The 23,007-nt window shown below is 37.2% G+C and overlaps 1 protein-coding gene across 2 annotated transcripts in view; it reads right to left on the bottom strand.

Moving 5' to 3' along the window:
• Positions 1–23,007, bottom strand: part of SLC4A4 (solute carrier family 4 (sodium bicarbonate cotransporter), member 4) — a 497,732-nt gene that overhangs the window by 21,279 nt on the left and 453,446 nt on the right. For both annotated transcript variants that reach the window (XM_006896827.1, XM_006896828.1), the window contains exons 18-21: positions 17,259–17,437; positions 16,082–16,154; positions 4,691–4,759; positions 562–735 (exon numbers count right to left, since the gene is read on the bottom strand). In XM_006896827.1, coding sequence (XP_006896889.1) covers positions 562–735; positions 4,691–4,759; positions 16,082–16,154; positions 17,259–17,437 — 495 coding nt within the window. The remainder of the gene's footprint in view (positions 1–561; positions 736–4,690; positions 4,760–16,081; positions 16,155–17,258; positions 17,438–23,007) is intronic.

Genomic DNA, 23,007 nt, shown 5'->3' with positions numbered 1-23,007 from the left:
ACAGCTTGGGAGAGACTGGAGAGCATTATGGTGAGAGAACTAACACAGTCTCATAAGGACAAATATTGCACAAGGCCATTATTATAAAATAGAAGGACAACTAGTAAAACATGTATGGGGACTGAAGGAGGGTAGGAGTGGAGCAGAAGGGTAAGGATGAGTAGGGGTAAAATCACAGGGCTGCACAATTTGGTTGATGGAGGGAGGGGGTAAAGGAAATGGGAAAGATCCTGCAGCGACTTGGAAAGACAGAGTGGGCACAGTCCAATGGTGATTAATTTTATAAAACATCATGCATGGGAATGATTGTATGAAATACAATGTGAATGGAGAATAGAGTGAAACACAATGTATACTAACTTTGTAAGCAAACCAATATAAAATCAAATTTTTTTAAAAAGGTACTGCCAAGACTACCAAAGTCCTGGTAGCCTTGTATTACAATCAGTGGGTCAGGTTAAGGTGGGGAAAAAATTGGAATCACAATTGTGTACTCAATATTGCAAAAATCGAGTGACAACTGTAGTATGTCATAGCAGATTTAGTGAAAGAAACTCCTACCATGACTGGAAAAATGATAGCAGCTACAGTTGACTTGAGTATCCAGAGCAGCGCCAGACACAGCACCTGCAGGAACGTGAACAGGTGGACTCTGCGCAAGGGGACATGCCGCAGGTAGATAAAGTCAGGTTGATGCTTCAGGGGCATCAGAAGCAGCTTCAGGCGATCCATGAACTGGGGAGGAAAAGGAAAGCGAATATATTACTTCAGGAAGTACAAAGTCATTTCCACTCTGTCTCACTAACCGCTAATAAGTTATACTCTATCATCTAGGCAAGCAGTGTCCTTTCCAAGGGGCAAAACACCAGTGAAAGAGTAGAAACATGGGACAAGTCTTTCAATTTTTGTTTTTATTTCACAAGGATGTTATGCAGGCACAAGAGATAAAATCTTAAGAATGAACGTGTCAAGCAACAAAATAACAAAATTCTAGATACTCACCTCTGGCTTTCCATTTTCATCATGCATCTCAGAATAGAGGCTTTGTGCCAATTTTAGTAATGATACATTGAAGATACCTAATTCCTTCTACTGCACATCAGTTGTTTTATCTCAAAGATTTGCTACAATACATCAGAAACATTTAAGGGATGTTTTGGAGATATGAAACTTCCAACTTGAAATTCAGAATGTATTGACATTTTCCTATAATTGAGTTTCACATCCATGACAAAACTACCAAATTGAAAAATGTATTAGCATTTCTTTTTAGTGAAAAGTCATGTGAAAAAAGGTAGTTAGCTGCAAAGTATAGGTAATCAGATATCTATCTATCTATCTATCTATCTATCTATCTATCTATCTATCTATCTATCCATCCATCCATTAATCCAAAGGATAATCACACAATCATATTTAGACAACTATGAAAAGGGCCATTGAGCACCTCTGTGCCAAGCACTGTGCTTCAAAGAATAACTTGTGAATTGTGTTTATACTATTGAAGGAGATAATAATTATGAGCCTATCTTTCAGATGGCATAGGATCTGTAAACAGTTGTTGAACTGAACAAGCACAAGGCAGGAAATCTATGGGAACTTGGAGATAATCTCTCTCTGGTAGGTGGGGAAAACAGAAAAGTAAACTAAACAGACTATGTTCTATTAGATTTGATAAACTGTCCTCCTTCAAGTGCTATTTTTAACTAGTCTGGGTCTTCCAATTTATAGTCTGTGTTACAAATTTTTCTGCTAAATCAAATCATGTCCCATAAAAAATGTAAAAGAGAATCAGCAGGAAGGTATGATGAAAGCAGCAGCAAATAAAGGCAACTCTCAAAAACTCACTGCTGTCCTCAGAACCTATTTGGAGCTGGCCTACCTCCACTGGATTTCTGAGACTATACATCACAGAGAAGACTGCCCATCTTTCTCCCTTGGAACTAATGGTGGTTTTGAACCTCAAGAGAGGTTTGACCTTGGTGTTAGCAGCACTAAACTCTATGGACTAAGCCACCAGAACCCGTTATAGAGGAAACAGCCCTAGAAATTTTAAGAAACCCATTAACTATCCTAAAGCAATTTTAAAAAAGGAAATCGTTTATTCCACCCCCTTTTTCATTTAATAAACATATGTGGAGCACCAACGATAGGTAAGGAATAGCGACTCAGATCTTCAAATGTATTACTTCTGGTTTAGTCCTTCGTTGAGAATTTACATTTCCGCTCTACATACAAACAGTTCTCAGGTTATAAACCTATGACATTCTGACAACTCCTACTTTCCCTTTAAATGCAGGGCTTATTCAGTCTTAGTGGAGGAAATGAAACAGGAACAGACCAGGACTATTATAATTTTAGTGATTTGTTATGGTAATCAGGAGGGTATGGTAATTAAAGCCTGTGAATGGGGGATTTGGAAGAAGCCTAATGACCCTTTCAAGGACTAATGGCAGGACAGTGGAGAGCTACAGACAGTCAAAATAGTGTTGTTGTTGACTCCACTATGACTCAGCAACCCTTGTGTACAACCACTCTAGCCTGAGTCAATCTCACTGTCTCTGCTACACCTGTTCCATTACCACAGTCACTGTTGGCCATTGTCACAGTCACAGCTTTGAGCAGGGTGTTGCCATCTTTTACTGAGGGACCACCATCTTTGACGACCTGCTCTAACACTATATAAATAAGCCTTCACTTTGAGAAGATTAAACCAAATTGTGTACAAATTATTCATCACAATCATTTCCTTTTTTTTTGACTGGCTGCACATTAAGCTTTTAAATAATTGATATGGCTTCAAGCCTTTTCTTGGACTAAAATAAAAAAACAAAACAAAACCGCAAAACAAAACAATAACAAAAATCTGGTTGCTATCCTGTTGATTCCAACTCACAGCAACCTTCTGTCAAGTTTCTGAGGCAAATCTTTACATAAGGAGATTATTCTTCTGTGTCCTGTGGAGGGACTGGTGGATTCCAATCACTAACCTTTTGGCTAGTAACCTGACAGTACCAATTACCACAAGAACGTCTTACACTAATATCAGACTAAACCAACATGTTCTGTACCTAGTGTGACCTACACATTCGGTTTTTTTCCGCTTCTTTTCCTTGTTGTGTACCGTGGAATTTGATCTGACTGGCACAGGAGGAGATTGCCCTTCCTTCTCCAGCAGAGCATCTGGTGGATTCAAGCCGTGCATCTTCGGGATTGCAGCACAGTTTCTTGCACAAGGTCACAGAGCTCCCCTGACCTACACATTCTTAAAGACACAGTGATGGATCCTATTTGTAACCCAATGTCTGCCTGTATATGAATAAAAGTCTGCATTTTAACAAGAACCTTCATAAGAATCACCTGACATCTTGTTAAAATATGGATTTCGATTTAGTTTATCTGTGGCAGAAATGCAAATTCTCAGCAGGAGTAGTGGGTTTGAAGTATTATTGCACTGAATATAAAATAAAATCAAACTTCTCATCTAGATAGACTTATTAAGGCCAAATAACAGTAAGTACAATTTGCCTGACTGTCATTTGGTTTCACATTTTTCCTTTGATGAAATAATAATGAATATTTAAAATACCAAGCTATGAAAACCTATTTTAAAGGTTATACTTCCCAAAAACTTGACAGACAGATAATCTCATATTCACAGTCATTGGGCTCAATATATAAAGAATTACCTTGTATGTTTTTAACAAATATTCAAATAGTGAAAAACTCCAGTAAATGGATTCAAAACAGGGGAAAATAAAATACTCTTTTCTCTTTTGGGGGGGTCTGGCTACTTGCCCAGTTCTCTCTGACTCTAAAACCAAGTTAATCTAAATTCAATAAATGAAAGCAAGGACTATATTGAAGAAGTTCAAATGAACTCTTATAACCGTTCACAGAACATGCAGTCTTTTCCCATTAAAACATTACTAAGTGCTAAATAAGGCTACAATTAACAAGGTGCCAGAAAACAGCAGAAGTGCTTCCAATTTCCTGGTGCCAATTAAATTAAACCTCAGATGGGGGAGGGGGGTGGGGGAGGTGAAATCCCTTACAAAGTTTTCCCCAATGGCTTTTTAAAAGAGTTGGTTTTAAGCAAGTTGTGAGCAACTGGTAATTTCATCAAAAGCAAATAAAAAGCATATATTGACTTGAGTTGTGTTTTTTTGGCATATTGGTGCAAAACTTTCTGTCATTATGTGCAAACAAATAATACCAGAATAGCCTGTTTTCATCATAGAATAAAGAAAAAAATATCTTGAAGAGTAATGCAAGGGTCACCTTACTTCTTTGAAACAAGGAGAAAGAAAGAGAGGAAGGAAGGAAGGAAAGAAAGAGAGGAAGGAAGGAAAGAAAGAGAGGAAGGAAGGAAGGAAGGAAAGAAGGAAGGAAGGAAGGAAGGAAGGAAGGAAGGAAGTCCTAGATTTGTTTGTTGGTTTTCTTGGCCAAACACTTTTAACAGTCTACCTCAAGACTTAGTATGTATGATAACAAGCCACCATCTGATTTTTATCTGATTTTATGGACTATATCAGCAATAAAAAGCAGAAGAATGGTGAAAAGTATAGAAAATAAACGCATTTTTATAAGTACATAGTAAATGATTAGTGTTTTCCCCCAAAGATCAATTCCTATTAGGAAAAAAAATTCTTACATGTAGGAATACTACTATGCTGAGATTTTAACATACCTGCACACCATTAAGGGACGCTACTCCCATATACAGGAACACGCCATACAACACAGGCATGGGGATGAACTAGGGAGGGGGATAAAATGGAAAAAGTTAAAGAAACAACAGTAAAAACAGTAAGTAAAGACTAAATCTGTAAACTAAGACAACTACAATGGTCTCTGATTAGTGTATTTTACTCATCCATCGATACACTTCCAAAGCCTTTTCCTTTTAAATTATTTTTTGTCACTAGAAACAAAAAAATGGAAAAAGGCAAAGGGGGAGTATAACTTTCATTTGAGGACTAATACATGCTGTTTACATTTTTTTTACAATAAACAATAAGCATATATTAATTCTATTATATATATGCATAAACACACACACACACACACACACACACACACACGTAACTGGTTTATAAAAATAGGTTCTACGTCTCTTTGCCTGAAAAGGAATGGCTATGTGAACCAGATGTTTGCCTGGACTGTGAGGTGTAGGTGCAGGATTGTCTCATTCTTGAGACTGACTTGCTTTCACTGCAGTCTGTTGATTATTTCCCCCTCAATAATCTTCATCAAATGGTGTAATAGCTTGGTGTATATATGACTCTTTCAATAAAATAAACATCAAAAGACTGCTGGCTTTCTTCCTCTCAGTACTATTAAGAGGACTAAGAGAGCACAGCTTGAAAGGACCGTTGAACATCTGGAAACCATTAACTACATACATGGGTAAACACAGGTTTTTAAAAACGTAATTAATACATATTAATGCATTAATTAACAAAAGATCTTTACATTATTGCAATATACTTCAGTGAGAAGCGATTCCAATGTAATATCTAACCTCTCCTAGGCTTTTCAGATGTTCTTGGTATTGAAGAAGACTAAGCAATACTCTCTTGAGACATCAAAAGTTTCAATCTTAACAAAACCTAAGGGAGGCGAAGATAGAAAATTTAGCACAGTTTTAGAGTAATTTTTTAAGGGTTGCACCTTGTATTAACTGAAGTAGAAGTCCTGCCGGGTCCTCCTTGTGATTAGATACAGTTCTGTATCTGATACACTTGGCCACTACTGGAGAACAGAGCATTATAAAATATACCCCAATTGATTCCACTTTTAACTGGTTAAGTATTGAAAATGTTAAATTTATAGTGAATAAATAAATATTATTTTTATAAATCTCCAAGTGCATCTTAGAAAATAGACTAAGAATGGTCATTTAACTACCAAGGTCTTGATCCAGGAAAAAAAAGGTAAGTTACACAAAATGTTTATGTGGATGCGAGAAGTTGTTAGTGAAACATTTGTGTTGTAATACCCAACAATGACCACAAAGAGGTGAGCACATCACGTTCTGGGAACTTGAGTTTGAGACATGCTTTTATTTCCTTTAGGCTGAGCATGCTTTTATCCTGTATAATGTTCTCTCTCTCTCTCTTATACACACACACACACACACACACAAAAGTAAAAAGGCCCATTTTAAAGCTTTGATTCATCAATTTTTCAACATCTGCTGGCAAGGGCACTTGATTTTTTTCTTTATTACATCACATCTTTCTTGCCACTTCATGTCTAATTCTTTGGGAAGCAAAGAGGAAAGGAGAAGCACAGATCATGAAAACTAGTAGGAATTCCTGCTGTGTATACTTTTAAATCTCGGTAAAGAATTTTTCTAAATGGAAAGAAGTAATCACAAAGGAATCTGAAGTCACACTCTCACCCCTCAACTTGGTTTAGCTAACTCTTTTTTTCTAAAATGATCCTACAACAGAAGCAATGATAAATTGTTGACCAAATCTGTTCTCCCTGTACTTATTATTACATATATCTTCAAATCTACCACAATATAAAACTATGAAGTATCATTAGCGCAGAGAGGCATGAGAAATGGGCACAGATACATCTTTAGATAGGAGGATATTATTTCTTTAATGTAGATACGTCTTTGTGCTTAAAAAAAAGTGCATTCAAGGAAGGCCAGTAAGTTATTTTCAAGTCTACTTTAATGTGATAAAAATTCCTCTTGAAATTCACCAACTTCCTTACAACAGCATAGTATCTTGATAAAAATAATGGAAATCTCACGAAACTCGCAAGAACGACTGGGTTACAGGAATTGGTTTTAATATTATTTGGTTTACATTCCATATCATAAGGTCATTTTCCCCAAATCTATCATGATTACAACAGAAATTTCTCAAAGGAAGGTAAAGATTAATGAGTTTTAAAGAAAATCTGATGTCTTTGATAAAGTCTAGCAGGTATAATAAATAGAGAAATAATAGGAAGAAAAGTAATGTGGGAGAAATTAAAACAAAAAAGCAAATTTATAGGCACATAATTAGTGAATGACAAAATTACACAAAGAAAATTCGAATAGCCAATCATATCTGAAAGCAGAAGAGCACAGATTTTACTATGCATTTAGCACTTAAAAAGTACTGACTTCAAAACGAGAAACCAGGCAACTTTTCAACCAGATAAAATAAGTGAAATCGAGATGCAGCTAAGGTAATATTTAACATATTCAGACCATATCATCAAATATTTAATCAAATATTTAAAAATCTCCTAAATATAATACTGTTCTTTTTTATTATCATTCCCTTTTATTTTTCTAATAGTATTAGATACTCTCACAGGAAGCTCTGGTGTCTTGGTGCTAAGGAATTCTGCTACCAACACAGAGGTATGCGGTTTGAATCCAACAGCTGCTCTGTGGGAGAAAGATAGGCAATCTTCTCCAGTGTGATTTGCTGCCTCTGAAGGTCGCTAAGAAGGGCAGTTAAGAGCGGGTTCTGACTTGATGGCACAAAACAACATTAGATACTCCTATAAGAAAAATATGGCAAAAAGAATGTTAATAAACAGAGCAGACTGGATAGTTCATAGCACAGAATTCAGACAAGAGTAAGACCTTCAAGAGAATAAGGATCAGAGTACGTGAATGAGTAAGTGCATGTAAGAGAGGGAGAAACAGAAAAAGAGAGAGAAGGAAGAAGGACAGAGAAAAAAAGAATAGGTGCGTATATGCAAAAATCAGCACATATCCTGATTAAGAGCACTGAACTCAATGGTTAGAAAGAAGACCTTGTTTTACATTCTGCTTCTGTCAGTTAGCAAGTCCTCACATCTTCTGCACTTTAGTACTCTCATCCCTGAAGTGGTTATGATAAAGATTAGATTAGATTAGATAGTACAGTTTAGGGTCTGGCTCATGACAGTTTCTGACTCAATAAATGGTAAGTGTAGTGCTAATGTCCACCTTCATCACCATGACCTCCCCTGGCAACCTGACAAACTTACAACTGTGTAGTTCTCTTTAGTCCCTTATAGAAGTATGGATAAGAAAGTTCAGACTCAAAATCCTGGGCTTATATAATCTCTAATATACTGATACATAATTGTATATATCAATTCAGGGAACTCTGGTGGTCTAGTGGTAAGAACTATGATTCAATCTCCAACACATGTGGTTCTAATTCACCAGCTATTCTGGGGGAGAAAAATGCACAAAGTTTCAGAAAACCACCTCGAGGGTACGGTATGGGTCAGTTCCCATTTGATGATATGCAACCACAATTATATTGTCTTTTACATTTAAGGACTACTTGTAGAAACATGTTATTAAAATAATACCCTAATGCCCTATTTAATGGAGCTCTGGTGGCTTCATGGTAAGAAGGTGACTGCCAACTCAAAGGCACGTGGTTTGAATCTACCCTGCTCTGTGGAAGAAAGATGGGCAATCTCTGCCTGTGCGACAGCCTCTGGTTTCAGGTATGATTTGGTTCTGACTCACTGACAACAGTAACAACAATGTTCATAACCCTTAAAAACACAGCCAGCAAGGGCATTTTGCTCTTAGTTATGGTATGTGATACAACACCTCTTAAGGAAGCTGCTAATTTGTAGTCTGGCCCCAAGATAATTAAGAAAATATAAAAGGAGACATAAGGGATTTGTGAAAATGCAATCCCCCTCACCCCCATCTCTCTTTCTTGTTCCATAAGTGAGAATTTAATCTCAGAGGAAATTATAGAGAATGAGTTCCTTAAGGGTAAGTATTGTAGTCTATTTAAAAAAATACGGTACGTGGTTTGAATCCAGCAGATGCTCTGCTGGAGAAGGGGAGGCAATCTCCTCCTGTAACAGTCAGATCCGATTTGACACACACACACAAATAATTAAAAAAAATATATGCCTAACTATGGAGGCCATGAGGTAAGACTTTGGAGGCAGAACTATTGAATTAGAAACTTGGCTTTATCATTTAATAACTCTGAGATCTGACCTGTTATCCATAGTTTTTCTTATTTGTAAAGTGGAGCTAATTACAAGTGATTTTTTCATAACTGTTATTGAAAACTAAACTTGAAAGTCTGTGCAGAATCCTTAGTCCAGTGCCAAGATAAAGAAAATACAATCATCACCACCATTCTCACTTATATTTCTCCTTACATTTGTTAGTGAGCAGAATGCCTGACAGACAGCAGGAGTTCCAAAAATGTTTGCCAAATATAAATTAAACACTATCGTCCACATTTCAGAACACTAACTAAACTGAAAAGTTATATTCTGACCACAACATATGCTAAAATCATGGGGATTCAAGCAAAGGCAGAAGTCGAAGTTGACTTCATTTGCTCTTTAATTCATTAGGTTTGCCAGAAGAATGGGAAAAAGCAAGCATAAGAAACTGCCTTTCATGTTTTACCTGCTTTTTTCATCTCTATTGTGTCCATCCATACAGAACACCAGCTTAACAGGCATTATTTCCACAGCAGAGACACAGTCTAAACTGTTTAACCAGCCTGGGAAGTCAGATATGCTTGCTTCCAACAATTCTGAACTGAATCAGCAGTTAAGATCCAGTGCTTTGAGGCAAGTATGTCTGTGGCCAGCTAAGGTCAAGGGGTATCCTTGTAAATTTAAAGCTAGTACACTATAATTCCTTAAATTCTTCCACATTAAATGGCAGGTTTCAGCAAAGAGATCAAAACAGAGGTCATAAACTTCTAGGCATGGGTAACAACTACCTGTAGTGCTTAACTCATGGAGGAAAATGATTAAGATCACATGAAGCCACTAAACTTGTAAAGCATGTGGGGGTTGGTCAGGAAAGGTGGTGAGATGTTTCATTTTAAAGAGGAAAAGTCACACATCTCTTGATCCATTCATTTGATCTGCCTCCCAAAGGCAGGGTCTTAAGAAAAACCATTCTCTGAAGTTGTCACCTGCTTCTTTAAATAAAAGTGTAAGTCACATGATGGAAGGAAAACAAAAAGGTTCATTTCTCCAATGTGACCCCTGGCGCCACTTTCTGTGTGAATTCTGAAGTTAATGGTTAATCATGACTTTTACTTAGTCAGAACTTAGGTTTCGGTTAAACTATACCCTCAACGTCTGCTCTCTCCAGTATTGACTTTTCAAATGAGCCGACAAAGGTCATGTGCTGAATGCCCAAACTTAAAAGGTAAGAAGGGCAGCTGTGCACTATCAGAAATGAGCTGACTTTACACATGGGATTTCTGAAGTAAAGATTAGCTCTACTTAATGAAGGAGTAAAAATAACTATTGCCAGACTATTTCTTTCTCGTTTTTAAACCTAAATTTTCCACAATATGTTGGAAACTACATTAAATGAAACAATTTCCTTTATTTAAAGCAAAAACATACAAAATGAAATGTTGGCAGAGTGCTTGTTTTTCTAGAATTTACATGGTCCCTTTCTTTGACCTGATTTTGCCAAGTGGAAATAGCCAGTCAGCAGCTGAATGGCCCAAAGCATGAATTACTTAGGAATATCAAAGGAAAAGTAAACTTAGGCTTATTGATCCTTAAGTCTCCTTTCCCGCTTTTCCTATATTCTAACCAACTCCTAGAAACTCTAAGGTGCTTTGCATGTTAGAAGCAGTGGGAATAATGGTAAAGGGGGAAAATAATGACGTTCCTCTTTATGTCCTCTGCAACTGTATTTGAGTTCAGGCTGAGAAAATAGTAAGGAAGAGGTGTTGCTGAAAATGTTGAGTCTTGCGTCTCTGCCTGAAAATAGTAATTAATACAGTATCTGTTCTCTGTGTCCCTCTGGAATCATATATGAATACTCAGTTGACAGCTTCTACAGGATTGAAACCAATTTGCTGCTAGTAAAAGAATACAAAGAACTTTCAAACACATCTGACTTTTCTTTAATTGGGATTTTATGCTACACTAATAAAAAAAGAAAAATATTTTAAAAAAATGGAGGGGAAAGTTAGGATTTCTGTGGTGTTGTTCACTGCAAATTGCCCTACTAAACACAAGGTGCCTTCAGCAGTTCAAATCTACCAGCAACTCCTTGGAAGAAAGATGGGCAGTCTTCTCTCATTAAGATTTACAGCCTCAGAAACCCAATGAGGAGTCAATTATGAGTAAGAAGAAACACTAAGGGCAATGAATTTGAAGTTTTGGTTTTCTGTTTGTTTATTTTTTCTGGAGAAGCACTAGGAGATGCTATAAAAGAAACTTTTCATTTGGGCCATGCTAAATCCACCTTCAGGGAACCCTAGAGAAAATGATTTCTAGAAGAACCTTCCACATCATGGGTTGTAACTGCCTCCAGTGACCTCTCTGAAAATTATCTTTCCAGTTGAGGTCAAGCTGCCTGTGTGGTAATGCTCTGATGGAGATTTTCCCATCAGCTGGTATCTCTGGAGCAAATGAGCAATATAAAGCATTTGGGCAGTGGAACCCATGGTGAGAAACTCACCACCACTTCAAATCTACCATACAATTTGTTTTATATTAACAAAGGTAGTGACATTTCTCTTTTGTCCTATCAAATCTAAGATCTGGAATTTTGTAAGATCTCTGGAAAGATGTAGGTTCAAGTTCACCCAGTGGCACCTTGGAAGAAAGGTCTGATGATGTGCTGTTGTGAGGCGCCCTCAAGCTAAATACAACTATATTGACCTGTTATACACTGAGACTTTGACTAATCCTACATCATTACCACAATCTCTGCTGTCCTTAAATGTATTACTGTATTCGCTGTGTCAATCCATTTCATTGAGGCTCCTTCTCTCTTGCTGATCTTCATTTTCCAAGCATGACACCTTCTCAATAGTTTGACCCCTCCTGGCAACATGTTCAAAGGATATGAGATGACGTATCATCATACTTGTCCCTAAAGGAGCACTCCAGTTACATTTCTAAAAGAGATCAGTTTTTTATTTTGGTAGTTCATGGTATGTTCAATACTCTTTGCCAACACCATAATTCAGTCACATTTATTCTTCTTTCATCTTCCTTATTCATTGTCCAACTTTCACATGTACATGCAGCTACTGAAAATATCATAGCTTGGGTCATGAGTAGCTTTAGATGTGCTAAAAAGCAAAGATGTCAGCTTACGGTCATCCAATAGAATAATTTTTTTTAAATTTTCTTTTTATTGTTATTTCTTGACTGTGGCTACCATAATGATGGCTTACTTATGAGAAACCAGCCATTGAAAACCCTAGAGCACAGCTGTACCATGACACACCATGAGTCACTTGGTAACAACTGTTAATAAGGTGGTGGTTAATGAGCTCTGCTGGTAACCAAAAGGTTAGAGGTTATAGTCTACTCAGAGGCAGATGGAAGAAAGACTTAGTGAAAGAAAATAACCATTGAAAATCCAGTTCCACCCTGATATAAACTGGGCCACCATAACTCAGTACTGACTCATGGGCAACATTTTTTTGGTTTTTTCTTCATATCCAGAAACAACTGTCTAAGGTGTTTTCAATCTTAAAGTATTTCAATAACTTCCTAATTAATCTTAAGATGTTTAAACAATGTTTCAAGTAATTAAGTGGTAAATCAGGTTAGTTTAAATATTGAAATAGATATTCACGTGAAATAGATATCCCTCCGTGAAAGCAGTCAGTAACTCGACCAGTAGCCGAACCAAGGACTAAAGAAACATAATTCAATCTTTTAAATGTTAATCAATCATTTCATGATAATTTAATTTTATTTAAGTTTTTTCATTTAGATGTTAATCAATTATAATAATAATAATAATAATAATAATAATAATAATGTATACATTGGTCTTACTATCCTGAAGGCAAATTCAGTTTTATCTATGTTGTTGCTGTTGTTAGGTGTCCTCTAGCCAAGTACTACCCATAGTGACCCTGTGATCAACAGCTCTGAAGCTGGTCCTATCTTGTGCTATCCTCACAAGTGCTGACTCATTTCAGCACACTGCAGCTGTCACTGTGTCAATCCATCTGGTTGAGGGTCTTCCCTCTCTTTCACCAACTCTCCATCTTTTCAAGCACGATATTCCTCTCCAAGGAAAATACTCTCCTATCCACATGCCCAAAATATGTGAGATGAATCTTTATCATCTTTGCCTCCAAGTAGCACTCTGACTACACTTTCTCCAAGAAATATTTGCTCTTTTGGAAATCCATAGATAATCAGAACTCTTCTCCAATACTCAAGCTCAAAGGCATCAATTCTTTTTCTGCCATCCTTATTCATTTTATAGCTCTCAGACATCACTGTTCCTCAATTATTTGGAGGAGTCCCTGCAGATTTTCCCAGTGCAATACAGCTCCTGACCTCCTGACTGTTGGTACTAAGGGTCTTGTTATAGATCCAAGTAAGACTAAGTTGTTGACAGTTTCAATCTTTTCTCCACGTCTCATAATGTTACCAGTGGTGGAAATTTCTGGATTCTTGACACTGAGATGCAATCTATTTTGAAAGGGTTAGTCTTTATCTTCTGCAGTGCTTCAAGTCCTCCTCACTTTAAAAAAGCAAGGTTGTCTTATCTGCATAATGCAGGGTATCAATAAATCTCCTTCAATCTTGACACCCCATTCTTCTTTAGAGAGTCCAACTTTTTTAGTAATTTGCTCATCATACAGATATAATAGACATGGAGAGAGGATACAATCCTGATACATGCTTTTCTTTAAAAAAAAAAAAAGTCAAAACTCCTCTTTATTGCAAGTTCCTTTTTATGCATTACTGGGAATGTAACCTTGACTTCTATCCAGTGATATACATATGGCCTTGCCTTTGGTTGAATGGAGCCAGACTCTTTGCTTCAAATTGCTCTTAGTAAATATGGGAGATGCGGTAGGAATATAACTATAGGGGAATGGGTTTACTCAAACTGTTCTAGGAAGAAACTAGGTGAAAACAAAATTGCTAATGATATATTCACCTTGTAGCTATAATCCAAACCTTCCTTCCTCATTTCCACTACAAAAGCACACTTCTCCCCATAATTCAGAACAAATTTGTATTCTTTACAAATTTAGAGTTTCTGCCCAACCAGCAAATTGTTTCATTCTTCAGTAAGTCTCTATACCATTAATTTTTTTTCTTCTCTATAGCTTATAGAATTATGTTGCCACTTTCTTCCCATTCATTTGATAGGAAATCGAAATATAAATGCGCTGCTATAAAAAAAAAATACCCACTCCTCATATTAGGACATGATTACATTCCAGAGACCAGGTCATTTTGTGAAAGTGACATCGAGTGTCATGTCCTGTCTTTAGTGCTGGTTTCCTCTACCCCAGTTTCTTATCTTCATTCAGGTACCTGTGGTGCATCTTGAAACGTGAGAGGTGTGGTGATCCCCCTTTCTTATTAAGTCTTTCTCATCACCAAAAATTAACAAATATCGGGGATGGCTGCTGGCTCGCCTGACACCTGCCCTGTATAACAATGTCATCTGCCCTGTACTTGTCACCTCCTGCTGCCTTCCCAGAAAGGAGATCCTGACAGTTCTTTCCTGTAGCCCTGGATGGCCCGGTCTTTCTTCTTAATTTTCTGCTTCCCCTATTGGATTTTCGTGGCGGCTTCAGGCACTCACTCGTCTCCCCTTACCTGCCTACAATAGCATGATATCCCTCTGTCACTCATATATGCTGTAGGTAGATCCGATGTCACAGACAAATGGGAGAAAAGAGTTCCCTGGTCAATCACATCTTGTATCTGTGTGGCTTGCAGTGAATGGGGCCACCAGTATTTCATATGTATAATTAAACAGAAATTAAATTTAAACATACTTTCAATTATTTAAAGTTTTAAAAATTTTTAGGAAAAATTTGGAAGGCTATTGTTTACAGTAGTTCTCTATAATTACGAGATCTATGATTGATTTTGAATTGTCTACTGTGGTATAAAGCATAGATTCAAATGATCAGTAATTACCCAATATTGTTAATAGGAAAAAAAGAACAGAATGTTTGTATCTGTCACAAAAGAGAGTTCTGATTCTGTTTTTAAACAGACTTTCTCATATAGTTTGTATTTTATCAATATAATAATTTACCCCATTGATAATGGTATAAAATGATTCTTCCTTATTATCTATTATACAATTTTTCTTCCTCAATAGTTGACCTTTAAAATTTTCTATTGTTGTTAATCTGGCTTGGAACTTCTGGAATAAACCTGGACTTGCACTGTGTGATATTCTTTGCCTCCCCTACTCTCCAATCTATCTCCCTATAAGCCCAATAACTCTGAGTGAGTCTGTGACTAAATAATGAATGCTGGAACCAATGATTGGTAGAAAAATATGCAGGAGCATGGCAGGTGACACATCTGACTATGCAGCTATTTGTATGGTGCTATGGACATCATTGATAGGATAGTTCCCCTTTATGAAGGGGGAAGAAGTATGACTTAGCCACACCCATATTTCAACAGTCCTTTCACAGTCAGCAATAATAAACAGGAGAAAAATAAAAATTATAATCTAGAACCACTCATGTTATCCAACAATAAAACGGGAAGCAGAGTGAAGAATAAAAGTGGGGCAACACAAGGAACGTAGGAATAAAAGAAGAACAAGAAATGTAGGAAGGAAGATCACTCTGAAATAATATTGTTGATGTTGGTAGGCACCACTGAGCTGGAACCAACTCATAGATGGCCCTCTAGCAGGTTTTCAGAGGCAGTAAAATAAATTCTATGGGAGCGGACTGCCTATCCTTCTCCCACAGAGTGACTGATCCCACAGAGGATCAATTAATGTACTTTTGAGTTTGCAGTGCAACTCCTTACCACTGGAGTGGTAAGCTACTGGAGCTCCATCTAAATAATATTAGATTGAACTGTGAACTTTTGAATACTAGTAATTTCATATGGTCCAATCTAATAAATTACAAATTTAATAATAACGTGGTAAAAGGTGAAGGAGAGAGAAGAAAGTCAAGAAAAGACTTCTGAGGTTTTTCTTAAGCCCTCATTTTATCTGGTCCCAGAGGAGCTTGCTATTAAAGCTCTAATGGTAATCATGGACAATATTTCATAAAGAATTCTAATCTCTACAAGCCCAATTATCCATTAGTATTCTAAGGAGGAGGAAGAAACAAGCATTTCATACATTTACCTTCAAGATGGGAGCCATAAAGACTGACAGACCAGTCAGAATGAACACAAGGGTTCCAGTGACTCTTTGTTCCCTGAAGGCAAATGAAAAGGTTATTGATCTACCTCTTGTTTTCATAAACACATTCTTGTCTTTTCACCCTCAATCAATGTTTAGCTAAAATGCCAAAGATGTCAGTATAACACAGTAAAACCTCAAGGAAAGCATAAATAAACAAAACTTTAAAGACTTTTTTCCCCAATATAATATATAATATGAATTCCTGAGCAGAAAATGAAACAGTCCTGCAAAAGCCTCCCCTCTTTTAGAAGAAAAATCAATTGCTCTTAGTCATCAGTTGCTATCTTTTTTGAAGCCCTTCATTCTTCAAACAACCTGTTCTTTAGTGTAATTACACCTTGTTTTAGAGGAGACAGATATTACATTGTCCCACATGCTAATTAACAAACAGCTCAGGGAAATTTTGAGTGCAATAAATCCTATTGGTCTAATTTTCAAATCTTCAACAACAAGGGTACTTTTTAGCAAATACTATTCCCATCGAAGATCCCCTCCTCCAGTCCTCAAGAAAGAATCACCTACTGTTATACGGCGTGGGAAACTACAGCTCTGTGAACTACCTACTCTTCAGAGCAGGGTTTTCTGTAAAAGGACTCAACCACAAATAAAAGCAGTGTACCTCTGCCCTTCAAAGATACAAAAGTTCAACAGTAAGGGGAAGGAAGGAATCAAAGTTTCTCTGTACTTATGGGGGCAGAAAATAAACTTGAAAATAAGAATTTCTTTTCCATCACAGAATTTTTAAAACCACAAAATAGCTTGACAGTTTGATGGAATATCGACAGCACTGAGATTTAAAGGGTCTGGCTATCAACAGCATTGTGCCAGAGCACACCGATGACCCACAAGTTGTGGAAAAGAAATGACCTGCTTGTGTCCTCATGTTGCTTCATTTAGCCTTTGACATATTAAAAAAAAAAATAGGCACAAGCAAGAGAGAACAACAACAAGAACAAGTTCTGAAGATGATCTGATAAAAGTTTAGTCTTGTAACAGAAAGTTTGGAATAATCTAACCATTGCCCAGTTCATTTTCCTCCACATCTGTCTTTGCCCTAATGATTAACACATAAATGTATGCACAATATTGTTTTGTAGACCCGTTTCCTTTGACATACCTCACTCCCAAAAATTTTGGTTGTTCTCCCGGTGCAGAAGTCTCAGTCTCCATCTTCAAACTGTCAATGTGAGCAATAGAAATGACGGTAGCAGCTACATACCACGGGAGAGCCATGAAGGAGCACACCACCATGAGGATGGCCACCCAGAAGAGATCCAGGTGGTACCCAGCTCCTTTCTGTGAAGAGACAAGCAATACATTTGGAGAAAGTCCTTTTATTTTGCTACTCTAGTGATATTTCCTGATGAGAACTAAGATTACCAAAAGAAATCAACCATTTATCTGGTAGAAAACATACTGTGCCTGATATGAACATTGACTAGAATATAAGCTTCTTGAGGGTAGGAACTTCATTGTACCCATGCCCCAGGAATCAGGAATGACAGACGCAGCTGCTATATGTCACCTCCTTGACTACAGGTTTAGGAAAAAATGTTAAATATTGACTTCAGTTAATAGCTTCAGTTATTGTTTATTTCTAATTAATCTCTGCATACAGTCTTGTTGGAACAATGAAGATATAGCTATGTTGAAGAGTTTGGGGAATGATTCCATGATGTTGTAACAGTGGTAAGAAGCTGTGCTGCAATCTCAAAGGTACAGAGTTCAAATCCACCAGCTGTTCTGTGGCAGAAGGATGAGCAGACTCTTGTGTGATTTGAAAACCTGCTGCAGGGTCAGTGACTGGCCAATAACACACAACAACATGTCAATGCCAGTCTATGACACACAACAACAACAACAATAGAGATAAAGCACCTCTTAAGACTTAAATGGTAGTGGTGGTTACACAGGTACTGTCTGTTGTTAGGTTCCTCAAGGTCAAGTTGAGGCTCGGACTCAAAGTGACTATATATGCTGCAGATCACAATCCTACTCAAACCTGTACCTCCCTCAATATCTCCACCATAGTATTTCAGCCCATTTTTGCAGTAACTTTGTCAATTCATCTCTATGAGAGTCTTCCTTTCCTTCACTGACCCTCTGCTTTTCCACACATGATGTCCCCCTCCAAAGAAAGGTCCCTCTTGACAATATATCCAAAGTATGTGAGCAGAGTTGGAAGTATTAGCAGAAGCATGGTAAGCACCTGAAAAGCAGACACCATCCTTCTCCGCTTGGCAGTGTTTGACAGTACACCGTTCACCTAGACGGTATTCAGAATATATGTATCCTAAAGATCCGAAAGCACTCTTGAGGCTGTCTGTAGAAGACCATTTCTTAAGTTTATGAAAATGAATGTCTAACCATCTAATAAGCATTATAACTAAGGAATTAACACACACTTCATCAGAATATACTGATTTCACAGACGGTTCAATAGTCACAATAACATTTACTGACTGGAAGAGCAGACAATGCAGCAAAAAGGTCTAGCTCCTTTACTCACTAAGTAAATATTGTTAAACAAGCCCACAGTGTTATTCTATGGTTCTATTTCTCTGCTCTATTTATGAAGAAAGCAAATGTCTAATACTCCTATTGAGCTTGTGAAAATAGAGCCATCCATTTTCACAGCATGGAAGCAGCAATACCAATAGTAGAAGTCTTACCAATCCAAGGAAATGGAGAGGTTGGCTCTAAAAACCCAGAATGTGACTTACCTTAGAAACCCAGTGACTGTTATCATTCCGATCCTGTTACTATTAGAACATTGCTCTCCCCTTGCTTAGATTATAAGATTTCACCCCTGGCTTGCACACATGGGTCTAATCATGTTCTCAGAGAAGATATCACAGCGAAGTGTAGATGATACCATAAAGCAAAGCCTGTATCTACTTAGTCCACCCTTGGCTGAGAATTAAACCTACATGTAGGTTAACAAGTAGGTTAATAGATATTCCTAAACTGGTTCCTATTAGGAAGGCATGATGATTTGAATTAGAAGTAGAAAATGGGAGGAGAAAGAATGACAAAGGTAGCAAGGAGCTGAAATAAAGTTCTTCAAAGTGACTAAGGAGGTGAATATCATGATGTAGATAAGATCTGTTATCTATTCTTTCAGAAAATACTGTCAATTTGTTGAAATAAAAAAAGCACAGTGCAAAAAAAAGGCACAATACTACTCTGTGAAAATTACATATTCTAAGATTCTTTTTAAAGTTTCTATGAATACCCACATCTATGAAAAAACACACACATTTCTTTCTGCATGGAGTTTCTATTCCATTGAGGGAAAAAACATAAGCTCCTTAAATAAGTGAGGACAGCCTTGGTAGGATGTTGCTGAGTACCATCAATTACACCATAGCTGACCCTCCAGTGGGTTTTCAGAGGCAGTAAATCACACAGGAGGAGACTGATCATCTTCCTCCTGTGGAGCAGCTGATGGGTTCAAACCATGCACCTTTGTGTTGGCAGCTCAACAAGCCACTAAGCCACTAGCTCTCCCTGAAATATACATTATAAGCCTGTAAGAGCAAGACAGGTATAAGGCAGAACACTACTAGAGAAGTACAACTCAAATACTTCCCATTAAAAGAAGAAAAGTAGACTGCATCCTGTTAATAATGAAAAACTCTCAAGACATGGAAAAATAAGGCTGTTGCATCAAGTTCTGATGCTCAGAAGTTTATCTGTAAATTATCTTAAGTGACAATAAGTACTAAAAATCTACTATAACTAACATGGGATAATACACAGAATGTAAGGGGAAACCACTGGAGGGTTTTAAATGGAACCATGTCATGATATGTTCTAAATACTCTAGCTGCTTTTTAAGGAACAGTCAGGAAGAGGGTCAAGACCACTAAGACTAGGGAGGCTGGTGTAATAATTCACTCAAGAGACTGGAACTTTGAACCACTGGTTTGAACCAGAACAGTAGCGGTAAAGAAGGCAAGAAAGGGCCTCATCATCTGTCCCTGCATGTGTCATCTCACTTGATTCAGCTAATTCCTACTTAAGCTTCAGAGCTCAGTGTAAACTCCTCTGCTTCCAAGAACTTCTTCTACCTCCTGGCCTAGAACGATCCCTTCCTTACAGATTCTCAAAAATCACCATCCCCTCTTCACCACACTAGTCAGAGTTAAAATGCCATATTTTGTATATTGGACTAAATATTTTATTAATATGTTACTATATTACGATATTAACTTGTGTCTCACTTATGGACCAGAAACTCCATTGCATAAGAGACTGTGTGTGTGTGTGTGTGTATGTGTTTTCCACTGAAACCTCAGAATCTGGAACAGCATCTATCCCAGAGTGGACATTATAAATAAACATTTGTTGAATGAGAGGACAAATGCTACTTCATTTATATAATGACACTTTGGGAGGCCCTCAAAATAAAATGACAGATAAGCCCTGAAGTGGCTCACAGCATAGCAGCAGGGCAGGACAAAGCAATGGATAATCACAGCAATATAGTGTCTACCAAAGAGGTTAGCTCAGGATCTCAGGATGCTATACAATGTAGCACCGAGGAGAGGTATGCAACTTACCCCAAAGTCAGTAATGGCTTGTACAGAAAGTAGCACTTAAGCGAAGTCTGAAAATAATGAGTCACAGCTAGAAGTTAAGGGAGTTCTGGAGAATTAGTGGTAAGGGTTTGTGCTGTCAACCTAAAGGCACACAGTTCAAGTCCACTTAGCTGCTCCTCAGGAGAAAGACGGAGAATTTCCTGTGAGATTTACTGTCTCTGAAAACCCACTAGAGGTCACCTAAGAAACAGTGTTCAAATCTACTAGTTGCTCTTCTGGAGAAAGATGTGCAAGTCAAGCCTTTGAGATTTACCGTCTTGGAAAACCACTAGAGGGTCAACTATGACTCAGTTCCAATTGGACTGCATATAACAACAAGTTAGAAGTTGAGATATGCAGAGACAACAAGAAGTTAGGAAAACTAGATCCACTTAGTGACATCAGAAATAAGGCTACAGAAGTAAAGCTTTAATGGTTTTTCATATTTTTAATGCTAAAAGCATGGAACGTTTTATATAATAGCTATGGGAAGTCACTGAAGGGTATAGGCATCTGAGTGATAGAATCAGATTTCTATTTGAAAGATAATATTTTCTGTTTATAGAGCATATATTGGAACTACTCAAAATTGTAGACAGAGAGGACAGATAGGAGAACATTGCAATAATCCAAGTCTGAAAAGATCCAGTTTAAGCTAAGTGATAGTTCTAGGGAAAGACAATGACAAATGAGATACATCTTAAAGAGACTGAATCTGAAATGAGAAAATAAAAACTTTACCAAGTTTCAATGTGCAAGAATTATAGGCACAAGAGTCATATTTAACAACTGAATGGTAAAACTTAGTCCCCAAAATTTGTGGGTCTCCCAAATTTGCCACAAAGATCAAGAATCCAAAGAGTTATTGTAGAGAAGATGTTCCTGCAAAATAACCAATATATGTATATGTATATGTATATGTATATGTATATGTATATGTATATGTATATGTATATGTATATGAAAAAGAGACCCTTCTATCATATACCTTTTAACTAAAAGTATCTAAATGACTAGGTTTGGATGAACTATAAACAGTGGCACTCATTTTAAGTGTCTACTTTTTTTGTTTGCTTACAAACACTGGTTTTATTGGTTTGCTTACATGCATTGCGTTTCACACTAGTCTTTACTCAGTTTCATACAAGCATTCCTATAAATTATGCTTTGTAAAATTAATTACTATTGCACTATGAAATATCATTACCCTGTCTTTTCAGGTCCCCACAGAATCTTTACCATTTCCTTTCTAACCTCCTTCCATGCACCAAATTGTACAACTTTGTGATTTCATCCATACTCGTTCTCACCCCTCTTGGAATGCCATGTCGTTTTACTAGTTATCCTGCTACTATTACAATAATGGTCTTATGTAGTATTTCTCCTTCTGAGACCGAGTTAGTTCATTTAGCATAATGCTCTCCAGTATCTCCCAAGTTATGTAGTATTTTTCTAAATCATTGCTTTTGCATGTTGCATAGTATTCCATCTTGGGAATGTCCCATAATTTCTCAATCCATTCAATGGTGGTTGGACATGTGGCCTGTTTCCATGCTCTTGTGATGGTGAATAACACTGCCATGAACACTGGTATACAATTTTCTATTTGTGCCTCAGTTCTCATTCTCTCAAAGTATATTCCAAGTAGTGGAATAGCTATCATATGGAATTTCTATGCTCAGCTTTTGGAGGAAGCACCAAACTGCCTTCCAGAGTGGTTGTACCATTTTATAATGCCATCAACAATGTATAAGAGTTTCTATCTCACCACATCCTCTCCAACATATATTATTTGCTGTCCTGTTAAATTTTGCCACCGCTACTAGAGTGTGATGGTATCTCATTGTGGTTTTGATTTGTATCTCTTATTGGCAATGACTTTGAGCACTTCTTCAGGTGTCTGATGGCTTTGTGAATATCTTCCTCTGTGAAAATTCTTTCCATGTCTTTTGTTCATTTTATAATTGGGTTATCAGTCTTTTTCTTGTGGAGGCCCTGTAGGATTGATTCTGTTAACTTTTGATATGAGACCTTGTCTGAAATTGTACCGCAAAATGTTTTTTCCCCACTTTTTATTCTGTTGGAAAATATTTTTTTATGCACAAAGGGATCTCACATTCCATGTACCAATCACTAGGGTCTTCTTACAGCTGTTCCTCCTCCCTTGTGTTTCCATACTTTTTGGTTCTACCTAGGTTGCCCTTTTTGTTAATCTGCGTGTGTTCTGTTGTGCATAGGGTTTTCAGAGGCCTGCTATTTCAGAAGTGGGTGGCCAATCCTTCT

The sequence above is a fragment of the Elephantulus edwardii genome, unplaced genomic scaffold (assembly GCF_000299155.1).
Source record: "Elephantulus edwardii isolate Elephantulus edwardi_28Jun2011 unplaced genomic scaffold, EleEdw1.0 scaffold00192, whole genome shotgun sequence".
NCBI classification, from domain to species: domain Eukaryota; kingdom Metazoa; phylum Chordata; class Mammalia; order Macroscelidea; family Macroscelididae; genus Elephantulus; species Elephantulus edwardii.
Note: the sequence above shows the minus strand (reverse complement) of the source record. Positions and strands in the feature narration are given on the sequence as shown.